The sequence below is a fragment of the Lycorma delicatula genome, chromosome 10 (genome assembly GCF_047948215.1).
Source record: "Lycorma delicatula isolate Av1 chromosome 10, ASM4794821v1, whole genome shotgun sequence".
Classification (NCBI taxonomy): Eukaryota; Metazoa; Arthropoda; class Insecta; order Hemiptera; family Fulgoridae; genus Lycorma; species Lycorma delicatula.
In genome coordinates, this window is record NC_134464.1 from 10,923,968 (window position 1) to 10,942,289 (window position 18,322).

The 18,322-nt window shown below is 30.8% G+C and overlaps 1 protein-coding gene across 6 annotated transcripts in view; it reads left to right on the forward strand.

The window, feature by feature from the left end:
* The window catches only part of LOC142331175 (protein argonaute-2-like), a 171,384-nt gene that overhangs the window by 73,476 nt on the left and 79,586 nt on the right, over positions 1-18,322 (forward strand). For all 6 annotated transcript variants that reach the window (XM_075376888.1, XM_075376889.1, XM_075376891.1 and 3 more), the window contains 3 exons: positions 7,164-7,359; positions 12,125-12,230; positions 17,416-17,612. In XM_075376888.1, the coding sequence (XP_075233003.1) occupies positions 7,164-7,359; positions 12,125-12,230; positions 17,416-17,612 (499 nt within the window). The remainder of the gene's footprint in view (positions 1-7,163; positions 7,360-12,124; positions 12,231-17,415; positions 17,613-18,322) is intronic.

Below are 18,322 nucleotides of genomic sequence, written 5' to 3' on the forward strand. Positions count from 1 at the left end.
ACAAGGTATTTTTCACAGATATGTTAACAGTTTTTGAAAATAATACTGTACATTCAATTTTTATGTATCTGTATGATAACAATCATACTTACCAAGAAAATCCTGGAGATTCTTGTGGTCTATTTAACTTGATGCATACCAATTTTAAAATTAAAAAAAAAATGTAAGCTTGAATTTTTTAATGTTTTACAAAAAAATTTTAGCACAGATTTAGAAAACTCCCCCAATTTAAATTTGAGGAAAACACATTTATAAAATACACTATTTGTGAACAAAATAAAAAAATGGATCTCTTATATGCATTATTTACAGATCTACGCAGTTCAACTGTTCAACATTTATGTTTAGGAAAATACTCTGCATGGAGCCCCTTGTTATATATGTAGTGCATTACAACTATGTCTGAGGTATTCCTTTTTTCCTTTAACAGTACATACACAGCATCTTCATTACTTTCTTGTAGGAAGTTTTTTTAAACCTGGAGAGTCTTGTGGTTGATCTGGAATATTTTTCAACTGGAACCATTTCTTTGATATCTCTTTGACAATGTCTACAATGTACGCAAACCTGGATTTAATTTTTTGTCCCTCTGCAGATTTATTATGTTTCTTATATAAAATATAAGAATTGAGGACTGTTCTTCCCATGATAAAAACAACTTCCAGCAGTGTAGGGTTCTCCTTTCGTCGAGGTAATAACATGTCAGATGTGTCAAATCTACCCATAAATTGATTATATTTGTGGACAATTTTAACTTTGTTTACAGTTTCTTCTTGCCTGTAACTAAATCTAATTCATATTTTAAATTTACTCATTTTCAGGGATTGTATCACTAGATGGTTTATATTCACTTAAACTATTGTCAAATAAATTTCCAATTTCTTGGTTGTTAAGACCAGAATGTGGTAGAGCCATATTACAAATTATGCACAAAATAAATTAAAACTATGATTAGTGAATCTGTATTATGCAAAATTAAAAAATAACCATTTGAGTAAATTCACATAAAATGATGAATTATCAAAATAAATATTAGAATGAAACTATTATTTTCGCGTGTATATTCGACAACATAACCTGAAATGGTAAATTAGATGTTGAATATTGTTAAAATGTGTGTAGTCTAACCCCATATTCGATTTATCGATTGTATCAAATTAGTTATTCTTTTAGCTTTGTAAAGTATACATATACACTATCTGTTGGTGAAAATAACGACTATGTATTAGTTAGAAAGTAGTAACAGCATGTTAGTATTGTACACATTTTCATAAGCACCGTAGGTAACAATGTATCACGTTACTTTACGCTTACAAGGGTTAAGGTATTCAAATCTACTGATTCATCATCAGTTATAAAATAATCCTCAGATAATATATTACCATTGTTACCATTGTTATGTAGTTGTCATGACCAACTAATTACAAATAATGACTTAATAAGCTACAGCTTAAGTCAAATGTGTGATAATTGATATGTTGCTAATAATTTTTGTTCAAAATTTACCTGTTATTCATAAGCAGGTTTTCGTAAATAAATAATTTTTTCAACATTTATTAAAGCTCATTGTTATTTACTTATTTCTAATATTTCTACATTTTTTTATTATATGTCAGTATATAATTAGGTGCAGCTACTTTTAAAAATCATCAGTTTTTGTAACTGAAAAAAATTCTAAAAACTTACTACTTTTAGCAATGTATATTATTTTCAATTATTGTAATTATTATAAACTCTATAAATATTATTAATGTCATTTCCTTAATGATTAAAATATTTAAAGAAAATGTTTATCAGAGATAAGAAATTATATTACATTATTGCATGTATTAACATTATATTGCATTAAAAATGTGGTTAAGAATGACTAATAATGTTGTCTGTGTATCTTTCCACAGTATTGTTTTAAATACCGTGGTACCTTGAGATACGAATGTCCTAACATACGAATGTTTTGAGATTCAACATGAAATATTCTAAAATTTATACCTCGACATACAACGAAAAATTTGAGATACGAATTTGCGATGTGCGGTAATTGCATAGGTAATCCCTGGATGGCAGAGCGTTCGCTCAGCTTTTCCCCCGTCGCTTCTGCCCGCTATGTCGCTCTGTTTGGTTGTTGAGACCACAGTCCTCTGCATGGCCGCCACGACGTGTTATTTGCTTTGTTTGTGCCTGTTTATCGTGTCATTTTGGATAGTATGTATACTGTACTCTGCTTATTTTGTTATTTTAACCATGGATCCCAAAGTTAAAGACAAAACTGGTGAAAAGAAAAAGCCTAAGAAAATGATGTCGCTGGAAGCGAAACATGAAATTATTGCAAAGCATGAGCGTGGCGTTCGTATCTGGCAAATGAGTATGACCGCAATCCTTCTGCAATATCCATTATCATCAAGCAGAAGGAAGCGATAAAGAAGCTGCAGTCTTCCAAAGGCATCACCATTATTTCAAAGCTATAAATTAATATACATGATGAGATGGAACAGCTACTTTTATTATGGATTAAGGAGAAGCAATTGGCAGGTGACTCTGTTTCTGAAGCGATTATTTGTGAGAAGGCTGGCGCCATCTTCCAAGACCTCAAGTGTGATGTAACCGAGACGGATGGAGAATCATCGCAAGGCGGTGAGGGGTTCAAAGTGGCTGGTTTGACAATTTTAAGAAACGAAGTGGCATTCATTCAGTTATTCGTCATGGAGAAGCATCTAGTGCAGATATTAAGGGGCTGAAAATTTCATTAAGGTTTTTGAAAAAGTCATTAGTGAAGAAGGATACCTACCGCAACAAGTGTTCAATTGTGACGAAACAGGGTTATTTTGGAAAAAAATGCCTAGGCGCATGTTTATCACGGCTAAAGAAAAGAGTCTACCTGGCCACAAGGCTATGAAAGATAGGCTAACGCTATTGGGGACTTCAAAATAAAACCGTTGCTGGTATACTACTCGGAAAACCCAAGGGCCTTCAAAGCTTATAAAGTTATGAAAGAAAAATTACAAGTTCTATGGCATGCAAACAGTAAAGCATGGGTGACCCGTCAGTTTTTTATTGAGTGGATGAACATAGTTTTTGGGCCTTCAGTGAAAAAATACTTAATATATAATGGTCTACCACTTAAGTGTGTCCTTCTGTTGGATAATGCTCCCGCTCACCCTCCTGGCCTTGAGGATGACCTTTTAGATGAATTTAAATTTATCAAAATTGTCTATCTGCCACCCAATACAACGTCTACCCTTCAGCTCATGGATCAACAAGTTATCTCCAATTTTAAGAAACTTTTCACGAAGCATCTTTTCAAGCGTTGCTTCGAAGTTACCAAAAATACGAACCTAACATTGAGGGAGTTTTGGAAGAATCATTACAACATTGTGATCTGTCTTAAGCTTATAGATATTGCCTGGCAAGGTGTTTCCAAAAGAACATTGAACTCAGCTTGGAGAAAATTATGGCCAGATGTTGTTTTAAAACGAGAGGGATTCGAACCTATTGAGGAGGAGATCGTATCCATTGGTCACTCCTTGGGCCTAGAGGTAGACGAGGCAGATGTTGCTGATCTCATTGAGGAGTATGCTGAAGAACTCACGACGGAGGAGCTGAAAGAGTTACAGAAGATTTCCCACTCGGGGGTAATGATGGAACTCAGCAGTGAGGAAGAGGTTGAGCCAGAGAAGAAACTTACTTCACGTGAAATTAGTGATATCCTTGGCAAGTGGCAAGAAGTGTCTGATTTTGTGGAAAAAAGACATCCAGAGAAATTGTCTACGGAGAGAGTGAGTGCCTTATTTGATGATAGGTGTCTCACATTCTTTCGTAACATTTTAAAAAGAAGGCAGAAACAGACCTCTCTTGATCGTTACCTTGTGAAGGTCTCGCGCAGTGAAAGTCAGGAAAGTGAGGCCAAAAAGGCCCGACGTTAAAGTGATAATTAATAAACATTGTGTGTTATTAATATATTAATTAATAAACATTATGTGTGTTATTACTCGTTTATTTATAAACAAATTGTGTATATTATATATAATTTAACTGTGTTTTGGGTTAGTTTCATATCGCTAGAACGCATTAATATATATTACATAATTTTAAATGGGAAAAATTGCTTTGAGATACGATTTTTTTGCCATACGATGATGATCACAGAACGAATTAAATTCGTATCTCAAGGTACCACGGTATATATAAATATATAAATGATAAAATCCTTAAAGAAAGCTTAAAAGGGTAACTATTCTCTTTTCTGTCATATTGCGTTATCCTTGTTTTATTCATGTTTGTTTTAAAACTGAATTTCTTTCAAAGCAATAAGTCTATTTTTATTTATTTATTTTAATTTTTAGTTTCTACTAAAATGTCATTGAATCTTTTACTTTTAATCCTTGAGGGATTTATTCTGTGGTCTCGCTTAGGTCTTTTAATTCCAGTATTATGTTTTCAGGTTTAAGATAAATGGTTATTTATCCTTCACATTTTTTGTAAAAGAAATTATTTTGATCCCGATTACATGATTATTGTATAAATAACTTTCTCAATAATCCATGCCAATTTTCCCTTTGTTATTATTAAATCTTTCTTATATCTATAAAGGTCACAGGAGGTAATTAATACTTTTTTTAAGCTTGCTTTCTATGTATAATTAAATTAGCCTCTATTGATCCCATTTTATTTCTCAAATTAGACTAATCTATATACCTTCTACCACTTGTTCTCTCTTATAGTTAATTTATGTTGTGAATAAGATGTTGAACATGTTCTATGGCAGTTTTACATTTATCTTCTGATTTCTTAAGTATCTTTAATTTTATACTGGAAGAGGTTCACCTCGACCAAGTAGGTGCTTGGCTTGTATAGCCGTTGAACAGAAAACAGTATCTAGCAGCCTCCCATCGCATCAAGGGGTCCGCTTACTTTTCAGTTCTCTCTAGTAGAGTTAGGTCTATGGAAATAAATAATGGGAAATAAGAAAATGAATGTACTGGAATGGCAGAACAAGACAACAGAATCTCTGAAGGCTCCCACCTGCAGTTCTTCAGGAGATTGTTGGAATCTTTACTTAGATGAAAACAGCACATTACTGATGAACAAGTTTGCACTGTAAACATTTTGTGTAAATCTTTTTTCTCCATAAATCAAGAAACTGTGCAAAAATGGGCATAGGGTTTCTAATTGAAACAATTTCAAACATCCAAGAATCGCATGTAGAAGTATCCAATCCCTTATTGCTTTTTACTTGGCCTGGCCATTGCACAAGCTTGTGACGTCACGAGCAGACTGTGTATTACTACTCGGCCTGAAAATATCAACTCTGCATATCAAATTGAAGTATTACTTATTGTATTGTACACGGTAATAACTATCATATTTACATTTACTAATTATAAACAATACATAATTAATTCTTTTATAACCTTTATTTGTACTAAATTATTAATTTTTAATAATAAACAAAACTTACTTGAATTTTCTTCATGCATCTAATTCAAACTTCTAGCAAGTTCACCATCCTTGCTAAACGAATCACTATCACTTTCATTTTCCCTTCCACTATCGGAGTCTACAGATATAATGTAATGCTCTGTCATTTCATCTATCAGTGGTTCCAGGATTTTTCATACTCTTTTTCAGTATTTTTTACTTTTTCAAAATAGGGTTTCCAGTCATTTTCATTCATGGAATTAATTTATCCGTAGTTAATTTTTCAACATTTGTGAGAGAAAATGCTGTGTTATGACTTGCCATATGTCTTTTTACAGCTGACCATACCATCTCGATCGGATTCAAATCAGGTTGTTGGGAGTCTAAGTTATTAACATGTACAATATGACAATAAGTAATATTTTGATTTGATACAAGGAGTTGATGTTTTCAGGCCGAGTGGTAACACTCTGCCTGAAAACAAGAAGATGACTGTTAAACAGTCATCTTTATTAATCGCCAGATGAAGTCCTTCAACAATACCATAAGACCACGACTTCGTCGAACAATGCAAACTTAAAACGTACGTTTCATCCAAATAAACAATTTTCATTGTCATATTCAGTAAATTTGAAGTTTTCTTAACTTTAATGTGGAAATTTTTTTATCCCCTACTTGGCACCAATGAAATCTACCTCCATATCTTCCGGCATGCTCAAAAGGTTTTTTTCCATGGAAGTTCACTTTGCTTTTTTAAGTCAACTTTGAATCTGTGCTACTTAATCCATCCTTTGTAATTTTACTACCTAATCAATAAAATTCTGTAACTTTTTTATTCTTTATTCCCCCCAATTTTATTATTTAATTCTTTGTTATCTTCCTTTCCATCATACTTTATTTTATTAATTAGTTTAATTTATTTGTTTTAGCTTTATTTTTAACCTGAAATTTCTCCTCTAGCAATAAATCCATGTCTGATCCAGTAATCTGTTAACACTTAGTTAAGAGAAATTCAAGTTTGAGTTTTTAAAACTATTTAAAAATTCTTATCTCGGTTTTATTAATAACGTGCGAACTGTCTTAGTTAGAATTTGATTTTACCACTGTGAAATATTTAATTTTAATGAAATTTAATTTTTAAAAGTGTGAACAAAAAAGGGTGATTGCTTGAAGTTAAAAGAAATAATTCTGTAGTCTCCAAATTTCTGTGAAATTTTACCCATTTAATATTATAATTTCAAATTTACATGTACCTTATTCATGTCATAAAAAATACCATAATTTTTTTAAATATTTTTAGTAAAACCTAGAGTTCCAGTAAGCATAAAAACTGTATTATAATATATATCCGGCGAAACCAGTTCAGCTGAAAAATTCACATCTCCCTTCACCAGTCTGTCTGAGGGTGTGAACCTGTTTAAGTTTATGTTGTGGTTAGTTATGTTAAAAGAAAGTAGTAAGTTTTCATAGATGAAAATTTATTGGTATCTTTATTCTTTTGCATCAGTTTTCTTAAAATATACTTTTGTTTGTTTCAGGTTGTAAGAATTTTTCTGCATGGACCTTTTTCTTTGCACCCTTCTCATTTCCTTATCCCTTATCTGATAAAGTTATTAAAAAGTGGTAAGATCTTTTTGTAATAGACTTATGTTAAGAATGTTTAAGCCTTTATATAAAAAGAGGAACAATGTGTGATAAGGTTTTTTTTTTTTAAGAAAAAATTGTAGATAATTTGTTTGATGTTCTAGGTGATATTACAAAAAAAGTAGACAAATTAAGTGTCATACCTTTGAGAAAGAGTCGGGGGACTAATGTTGTAGGAAAAAAAGGAATTCCTATAAACCTGGAAGTAAATCATCTTGCTCTTAATTTAAAAAAAACTAATATGGTTGCTATTCATTACGATGTGTCGTTTAAGCCAGATAAACCAAAACGATTGTACAGGTAATCCTCTTTTATAATAATTTTACACTGTTTACTTTTAGTAAAATTTACTATAAGGCAGTTGTGTCTTGCCCAAACTTTGCTAACCATTCATACCTAGGCCAGGTGTACCAGTAGTTCAGGAACTTCAGATCTAACATATGCTGTGAGGTGGAGTGCTACAACTCCTTCCTATCAGTTTCTATAACAAGCTAATGCAAAACTCATTCCCATTGAATCTTATTAAAAAATTTATTTCACAAATTTTTTATCAGATGAAATTTTTATATTTAATTATAATATAATTTTATTACAGAGGTTTTATTAAAAGAATTGCAATTCTTACAACAGTAATTTATGGCAAACTGGTGTATGGTGATTATTATGCATTATGTAATATTCTAATATAACAAATTTTATTGAATTGAAGTGATATTTATAATATGAAAAAAGCTTATGCTTATTGTTTTCTGAAAAGGGCTTATGTTACCAGCATGTTCATCTCTTGTCATTTGGGTATCTTTTAGTATAAACAGCTTTTTAAGTGTTTACCTGCTTAACTTTTAAATTATGGTAAAAGAGATAATTTTTCTGAAATTTTTTATGTGTATAAGTGTTATTTTTTGTTTCCATTAATTAATATTGTGGCTTCTGGCTACAATTCAGTTAATGAGAATTAACCACACATCCTGGGCAGTGTGATCCGCTGATATAATATTCATTATAGGGATACAACTGTCTAAAGGTCTGAATTCAGCAAAATACCCAGACACCATAGGAATGTCAAATAATCAACCAACCTTTTGCATACTGTACGCTGCTAGTAATAAAATACAATAAATTTTATGTACTTAGTAGGTACATACTTACAAATGATTGTTTATCCTTTAGGTTTAAAAGTTGTATTCTTGTAGCAAATTTTTCTTAAAATTTACCATGCACTATTTAATTTGTTGTTAAAGTTTAACTGAAGAATTATTTATTTTCTACATATCTTTGTTGTATTTTTAATTTTTAATTTTATCTTTTCAATGTATTTAAAAAAAAAATTTAATCTATATAATGTCAAACGTTTCACTCACTCACTCAGTCACTCAATGTAGCATCTAAATATCTGGGTTACATGGTGACATGCAAACAAGCATATAGTTAGAATTAAAAAAAGCTACATTTTCAAAATTTTTTTATTCCAGAATTGAGATCATCAATGCTATCATAAATTAAGCTTTTATCTTGTACTCTTTCTGTCATTTAACATCACTATATCTTGATTGATACTGGAACCGTAGTTACGTTTGTTGATATTTTATGAACCTTAAGAAATTTAATACAAGTAATTAAGGCTGGCGTGAATAAAAAATATTGATTAGATTCTATTTTTAAGGTTTCAGTTTCTAAATTTAAGAAAATGTTAATTAGAATGAATGGTTTGGTATGGTAAAAACTCCATGCCAGATTGATAACCACAGAGCTGGGTTAAAGCATCCAGAGTATTTACAACCATCTTTTTGCCTCAATATTAATAACTGTACTATTAAAGTAGATATTTATTAACACTATTAACAATACAAGAGGAAGTTAATAAGATGTCTTATTGAACTTGTAGAAAAGGATAATGGATTCTCTTAAACAGCAGTGTTGAAAAGAGTTCCCAGTTGCTGTTATAGAAGTAACATTTAATTAGATTTTTTCTCTGAAGGTGGAAAGGATTCCTTAGTTCAAAATGTTTATGGACTGAATGTTAATATTAACCTTTCTGTGAGAGCTTGTTTGTAACTGGCAGTAAATTACACAGTGCAGCAGCATACAGAATATTGCTATTTATTAAAAATTAGATGTTTGGTTAATTGTGTATCTTTCTTACAGTTACAATCAAAAAATGTATAACATGCTTACCTAGATCTGATTAAACAGTGGGTAAAAATTTGAAGTGTTGTTTTTTTTAAAACAAGTTTTATTAGAAATTCAAATTGTTAAAAAGCATTTAGTAAAATTGTTAGATAGTATGTTGATTTTAGATGTAAGATAGTGACCAGCAGGTTATTACAATTAACTTTAGAAGATGAAAAATTATACAAGAAGATAGAAAAGTCTGAAAATAGCGTCATTTACAAAATTGAGGATAGTTAAACAGTGGAAACAGATGCAGTATTATGCATAAAAAGTTTTACTTTTTACAGAAAGTTTGAAATTTGTGTTCATCATCTTAATTTTTACTTCCTTTTACTAAGTAAAGGAAGTATTGTGATCGCAAAAAATTTCGGTTTTCAGATTTCAACAGAAATATCCATTATGCCCATCCCCTGAATCCATTTTTACTAGATTCAGCGTGATGTCTGTATGTACATATGTATGTATCCCACATAACTCAAAAATGATTAGCCGTAGAATGTTGAAATTTTGGATTTAGGACTCTTGTAATATGTAGTTGTGTACGTCCCCTTGTGATTGCAATTGACTGGACCAAAAGTCCAAAATCCAAAAAATTTTGATTTTGGACTTTTAACTGCAGTAATAAGCCTTCATTGTGAGCTTTTCAACAATATGTCAGGTGGTACTTATTTTCATTGGTTCCAGAGTTGTAGCTAAATGAAATTTTAATTAATGAAATATTTAGATCATACAAGGGGGAAGGCATATCTATTTGAATCCGACTTCATATACAAAATATATTTAAAAAAAATTTAAATTACTGATTTATTAATAATTACACTGATTGATAAAAATTTTTAATGTTTGTCTAAGTGTGATACCATTTCTTGAATTGATTTTTTGCATACATTATAGATCTGTAAATACAATTTTTCTATCGCTCTTAGTTTTAAATAAATTTTGCTTAAAAAAATAAGGGCATCACATAACTATTTGAGTGACATGAAACAAATAAACTAATATAAAATACTGATATGGACACCACAAAAAAATGTGATGCATCATGGTGTTGACCTCAATGCAATTGTGTAACTGTCCACTTTATTAAAGAATTAGAGGATCGTATCTCATGTTCAGAAAAAATAAGTTTAAATGAATTGTAGCAAAAAATATGTATATGTGATTTAATAGGTGTACAAGGTAGTCATGTCGTGTCCACATCAGATTAATTGTCCACGTCAGGAATATGATACATTATTTTCATGAAAAATGTGTCAAGAAAAGCAATGTGTCCCTGTTTTTTGATAGCTACGGTTATTTTTTAGATAACCAAACTTTCAAGAAATGAAACTGATAATTGTGCCGTGAGAATTTTTTCATTACGTTTTGCTTAACTTTTGCTTTATGAAGCCCCTTGTTTGTAGGCTTCTTCAACATTCTTTGCATCGATAACAATGTATAGATTTGACAACTGAACATTTTATGTAAACTTGATTTATTATGGTAGCTTTATTGTCCTACTTTATTTATGCCCTTTTTTTAGGTAAGAAGTTTTTAAACTGACAAAAAGAGCTTTGTTTTTTAATTTAACGATATGGAAATATATTTTTGAACCTCTAGCTAGACAAACGTTTCAAAAGAACAGACTTTTATATAATCCATTAATAATTAATTATCTTGTTATAAATTAAGTAAGTGTGAAAAAAGTGTATATGAGTTAATAAGAAAAATATACTGTAAATATGCAGTGTGTCTGTAAAATAATTGTGGGGTTTCAGACATAGTTTTAGTACAAAGCATAACACGAGACATGACATGTAAAGTGAAATGAAACTTTCCAAGAATCTTAACTATTCAGTAAATTTGGATATAAATTCCTTTGGTTGCCTTTCAAATATCAAGATTATATTCAGCCTCTTGCTGTGTGCACAAAGAACATTTCTGTGTGATGAATGAATTGGCTTCAATGATATGCTGTTTTAATTGTCTAAATTTCATATTTGCAAAAAGAAATTGTTTTTTACATAACCCCACAAATAGAAATCCATAGAAGTAATATATAGTGAAGGCTAAGCTATTATCCTCTCTTCTTGTTTGACTCGTTGCTGAGGAATTCTGCATTAATGTGGCAGAAATGTTGAGGTGTCTTAACTGGGAAAACATTTTTCAGTATTTGGATTAGTGCATATACTTTTAAAGTATTCAGTAAGTTCCCCGTTATAGTTCATTCAGGATAAAAGAGGAGACCAATAGCTCTTTTCTTGACTGATTTCTGTACACTAGACGATAACTTTTGGACTGTTCCATAATGATGTGGAGGTTCAATGCAATCTCGTTAAATATTATCCCTATGTTGTACTCATCGTGAAATATAACCGTTGAAAATAAACTTGTTTAAAAACTCTTTATGAAATATCCAGAATATCTAAAACTAAATTGTTTAATCTTGACCTGGGGATGAATTTAATGTACTATCTGGATTTTATAACCAATAACACAGTTATTTTTATTTAAATATGTAGAATCTTGTTTTTGGGATGGCTGATTACAAAACACCTCTAAATTGATATTTTTGGGGCTTTGCAAATTAATAGTTCCCACACCTTTAACATTCTTTTCAGACATTTAATGGTCATCTTGGACTACTGAAGTAGGATGTCCATTCAATAAGTTGAATATCACATTGGTAAATGTTATTATTATGTGGTTTCTCTTCAATGAATATCTGACAATATTTATGTCAATAACCAGCTGCTCACCCAAACACATTCAGACCTTATTTAGAATTAATCATATCATATTTCAAGGTATTTTAGAATTTAATCACCAGCAAATTGTAAAGATTTCCTTAATTAATGATTTTATTTTATATATATGAATAAAAGATATGCACATGCAATAATTTGTTTCTTAGGCTTATAATGCAAGCATTCCAGAGAAGATACTATCCTAATAATTTTCCTGCTTTTGATGGGAAGAAAAACTTATATTCATGCGGTTACCTTCAGGGAGGACAAGTGGTAAGTTGAAAACTACCCTATACTGAAAGCTTTAATGATCATAAAATATTTAAATTTCATTGTTTTTTTTTTTACTGATTGATGACTAATTAGCTAACAAAAAAAGATTAATTAGGTGTATAAGTGTTTTAGCTTAGAAGAAAGAAAATGGTCTAAAGATACTCTGTTAGAGAAAATGTTTTGCTTGCTTTTGAATACACAATATGCTTCTTCAATTACCTCTCTCGATAAACTCCTTCTTTGCTTCCATCTACATTAAGTTTACGAATCATATTTCCTATCCATTCCTAAAGTTGTTTTATAAGCGTTATCAAAGATAAAAATTATTTTACACCTCGATCTTATGAGTAAAGTTACGTATGCAGGCATACTACACTGGATGTACTCATTTGTATTAGCGTAGTCTATATCCTTAAAGCAGTTTACTAATGCTTCTGAAGGCTTTGAGTAAGTATGTAATCTTATTATATACATGAATATTTATTTTCTTGAATCATTTTTAAAAACACATGTAACATTTCATTAGACATTAATAACTTATCTCCATTTGTATAAGTTTCCGTATAGAATTAGTAACTTCATTTTTCTAAATGCTGCTTTTTACCATTGATATAATTTATTTTATGCTGTACAATATAGATTTGCATCTTGTTTCATATTACAAGCCTGTACAGTATGCCTCATTATAGCTCCAGAAAGTATTCAGAGCTTCAGATATTTTTTGTGTGCATGATGATTAGTTGTATGAGGTATTATAATTCAGCTTTAATGAATGTTTACTGATTGTTGTTAACTACTCAGTGAAATTGTGTGTAGACATCATATTAAATCCTGCAATTTTTCAAATTTATTGAAGAAATTAAAAAAAAAGTCATAAGAATTTATAAGCACCATTTGACATTCTCCATCTTAATTTAAGAAGTTTAATGCTTAAGGGTCAGTACATGCAAAACTGTCCGATATAAAATTTATTTTTTGTCATGGAGGCTTTTGCTATAGAGTTGAAAGCAAAATAATTTTATTTAAAGAATCTTTCATTTCTTTTAAGAGGCTATTTTGTATTAGTGCATCTGCCAGTTTTTCACTTTTTTTGGGTTAATATAACTTTAATCATTTCCTTGTTTTTAGAGTCAGTTTCAAACAAAAATGAGATTACTCTTTATAGTAGATAAAATATTTTATATCCAGAGCATATGTTGGTTTATACTGAAGGAAATAGCTACAAAAATAATTAAAAATTTAATTAATAAAAAATTTCAACTTTGGTATTAAATATCTTTGAGAAAAATTGAGTCTCGTCTTGCAATTTGTTTTTTTTTTGGGAGAAGCTACTTTCTAAAAAAGTGAAACTTGGAAAGAAGCCATATCCTTACTTTTTTTAAGAGCCTTCTATTTTTTTTTTGTGACTGTAAATGTAATTGAAGAGTTATTTTAGTACAAAATTTGTGACATGTTAAAACTATGATCAGAAGCAGTAGTGAATTCTAGTAATATTAATTAACGTATCGTACTAATTGGACCCGCAACAGGAGATCTGGAGTGAAGTTCTCTGATTGTGCAGGTGAAAGGAGTGGAAGTTATTGTTTTCTTCGCTTATACCCTTTGTTTTTCATTTAGCATCATAAGTACAGACTTTGATATAATTATTTTGAATGGTAATGACTTAATGTTTGTAAGCTTGATTGTATATTCATCTAATTTCTGTTGGACATAGAGGTATGAAATAAATTATAAGAGAAATCAAATATCTCTTTTAGTTGTCTCTTGAGACATAACCCCTACTCATACATAAAGAAAAATTATTATCCCGGAGATATTGTAACTGGAAAACTTGTATGTGTCTTCTTCTATTAGAATGTGGCTACTTTATGGCCTTGCTGGTTTGTCTTTAGCCACTGATCTTGTCGTAGGTATTTTATCCATAAAAGAAGCGGTAGAGTTCCACTCTGCTGCTTTAATACCAGAGTGGGGGCAGATATTTCCCCTTTTTTTCTTTTACTAGCTTGTATCATCATTGAAATAAATCATGTTCATATCAGAGTCCACATTTTTCACATCTTCAATGAGATGAATTTGAAAGTTCCAATAAAATCTAAAAAGAATTTTTATATTTTTACAAAATGAAAAAATACGTATTTGAAAATGTTTCATGTTAATTATGAAAGTTGACTTAAACAGTTTTTTATGATATTAAAATGTTGATCGAATTTTAGCAAATGTTGCAACATATTTTTATATAGTACAAATAGCCTTTAAATAAAATTATTCAAAAGTTGTTTGAATTGAACTTGTTTTTTTTTTATTATTATTATGCTTTTACGGCCAACATGGGACCACTTATATCAATTTTAGTTGGATCTTTTCTGAGAAAAGCATGTTATTTTACTCTCCGAGCTGCCCAGTATTTCTTCATCCGTTCAGATCTTGCTTTCTTTTCTTCATCCATAAACACCCTCTTCGTTGTATTTTGTCGTTTGTCTGTCTTTTGTTTAAATCTAATGCTTTTGTCTTTTAGCTTTGTAATTTTTCCAGTTTTATTCTGTAGGTCAGTCAGGGAAATTCCCAATTCTTTCATATCTTCTCTAATTTCTTTGATCCATCCTACTTCTAGCTTTTGGAACCGGAGCTTTTCAATGATATTTCTTGACAGTCTTGATTCCGGTGTCGTTATGAGATGACCAAAGAAAGAGATTCTTTTTTTCCGCATAGTATCAGTAACAGGCTCTATTTCTCGATACACCACCTCATTTGGCACAATCCATCATCGGCCTTCTTTTTGGTGTTTTTTATTGATACACGTTCTGACAATTCTCCTCTCTATTTTCAGAATTTTATCAATTTGGTTTTTCTGAGTGATTTTGAAAAGGGTCTCGCTTCCGTAGGTGACTTCTGGCTGAACTACAGTTTTATAATGTTTAAGTTTTGTTTTAGCAGAAAGACATTTTTTGTTATATGTTGACCAAGTTAATTTTTGGTATTTAATCATTTTATTTGTTCTGTTTTACCATGTTACTTTTTCATTTAAATTATAAGTTATTATTTCCCCTAGATATTTAAATTGTTTTACTATTTTAATTTTCTGATTGTTTACCGTAATGGGCGCTATTAACCAGAGGATCTATGGCCATTAGTTCAGTTTTTTCAAAAGAGACTTTTGTGCTAGGTTTTGAAGGCTCATGATTTGTGTTTTGGCTTCTTGAATATTATTTGTTAAAAGAGCGGGGTCATCTGCAAATCCTAGGCAATTTAGTGCGATGGAGTTTTTCTTAGTACCCATTCTATATTTTTGGAATTTATTTCATACCATTTTCTCATGACAAATTCGAGGGCGCAGTTAAAAAGGAGTGGTGAGAGGCCGTCTCCATGCCTCCATCCAGTTTTTATGTAGAAGGGTTGAGAGAGTTCACCTCTGAATTTCACTCGGGACTGGGTATTGGTTAAAGTTAATTTTATCATGTTTACGAGTTTAGGGTGAAGGCCCAGGTTCCTCAGAATATTCAGCATGGATGGTCGATGTATACAATCAGGCTCTTTTAAAGTCGACGAAGGTGATTATTAGTTGTTTTTTCCGTCTTATATAAGTCCATCATAAGTTTTAAGGATATTATTTGCTCCGGGCAACCTCTCCATGACCTAAATTCCCCTTGGTATTCCCCAAGTTCCAGTTAAGTTGGTCTTTACATCGGTTGTATATGATTCTCAACAGGATTTTGTATGTGCAATCCAGGAGAGATATGTCTCTGTAGTTTTCCAGAATAGTTTTATCCCCTTTTTTATGTAATGGATGAATGAGGGAAGTGTTCTTGTAGTTTTTCTTCGTTCCATATTTTCACAAGGCATAGATGTCGGGAAGTTTTGACTAAGTAAACTGATGAGTGTTTCCAGAGTTCTGCAAAAAGCTGGTCTTCTCCGCTTGCTTTGTAGTTTTTTATTTCATTTAAGGCTGCGAGAACTTCTTGAATTGTTGGTGGGTTGATATTTATCGGTGAAGTTTTAACTGGAGTTTCAGTGTCAATCTCAAAGAGCTCTGGGGGGGGGGTCGTCACAGTTGAGGAGTCTATTGAAGGTTTCTGCCAAAATTTCAGTGTTTTCTTTATTGGTGTGGGCCATATTTCCTTTTTTTCCTCTCAGCATAAGGGTGGCTGGTTCATATCTTTGAAGAGCCTGACCAAAAATTTTATAATGGTCTCGGGAGTTAGTTTTCTTGGAACTTTCTTCTATTTGCTGAATTAAGTTTTTTTGGGCTTGTTGTTTGGTTCCTCGTATAATTTGAACTTGTTTTTATTATATGATATAATAATCAAATTTTAGTGGTACAATATAAATTTAATTTCATCGTATTTTAAAGTTATGCCACTCTTACATTATTTAAGTCTTAAGAAGTTAAATTATTAATGCTTGCCTCTCTTTTGACTTATTTCATTTAACAATGAATATAACCCATTTTAAGCAAAGTAGAATAATTACAGGTTTTTAATAGAAGTAAGAATATGACTTCCCAAGAATCTGCTTGTTCAGGAGATGGGTTACATGAATTCTTTGTCCGAAAAAGGAAAATTGGAAGAATGAGGAGTCTGTTTTTATAACTAAATTTTCAATTAGTTCTGTAGCTATTTCCTTAAGTATCTGCTGAAGTATGCCTTGAATGTAAAATATAATATATTTTATGCAGAATGAGGTTTTTGTTTACACTTAATATATCTAAAAACAAGAAAATAAAAATTTTTGCAGACCTAAATAAATTGCAAAAATGGCAGACACATCTATACAAAACAGCGGCTGTTGTAATACATTTATACAATAGCCGCTGTTTTGTATAGATATTATTAAAGGAAATCTTAAGATTTCCTACCAATTACAGAATTATACCTGATGAGGTATAGTTTTGAACACCTGCTGTAATAAAATGATAATGGGAAATGGAATGAAATAACTGTTTGAATGAGAAAACCCCATAAATTTAAGTATTTAAAATGAATGTTTAACATCATATCAAATAACTTGATATAATAATTTAGAAGTAATGTTTTCTATTTAATTTTTTTTTAGCGTTGCTGATAAATCAGGTTCTTTTTCTCTATTTTCCTTAATTTTTTTACTCAATACTTTAATTTTTGTTTTTTAGTTTTATGTGATTGTTGTCTTTTGCTAAATATTGTAAATATTTGGAGTAACATTTTGGCAGATAAATGGTACTGTAACTGTTAAAAATGAAGAACGAGGTGAAGATAAAGGTATAGAGTATGAAGTGACTATCAAGTTTGCTGCTAAAGTTGACATGTCACCGCTTATATCATATATGAACAGTGGTTCATCGACAAGTCCACCACAAGAAGCGATACAAGCAATAGATATTGTATTACGAAATCCAGCTGCAATGAGGTATATAAATGTTTAGATATATTCTCATTTATTCAATAAAGACTATAAATAAAATTCTTATTCATTAAAACAATTACAAATTAGATTACTTGAAAAGTAATTGAATTTAATTTTACTTTATTTTTAATTTAAGAAAAGTTCAGCATTTTAATTAACACACTTTCTTGTATCTATGTTGGTCTAAGCATACAGAGATATTCTATTTTACCACACCCGTGTATAGTCATTTAAAGTCATTACAAATGACCCTCACCTCCTCAACCACATTCAGACTGTCCATTAAGAGAATTGTTAGTGTATACCCTTGCAGATCGTGTGGCTATATGAAGTTTATGCAAGTGTATTTTTGGCATTTGCTAACAAGGATGTTTAACAGAACATGTTGAACAGTGAGCGTTTTATTATCAATTTTTGAAGCGATTCAATATTTGGTTTACAATTATTTCCTAATGACATAGGGAAAAGAATTGTCAACATGTTATAAACTAAAAAGATCTAGTTTACCAGCCTAGTAGAAACAAATTAAGTGTTAACTTAAAATAGTCAGTTAAGGGGGTGCACCCTTACAAGGTTGCTGCCAATAATGTCAGTGTGACATATGAATGACAAGCAATGTACAGTTAGCTTTCAGAACCCTATCAGGTCATAAACTGTTTACAAAGTACCTGTAGCAATACTGGAACTACTATTTAATGCACTCCCGCATCGGC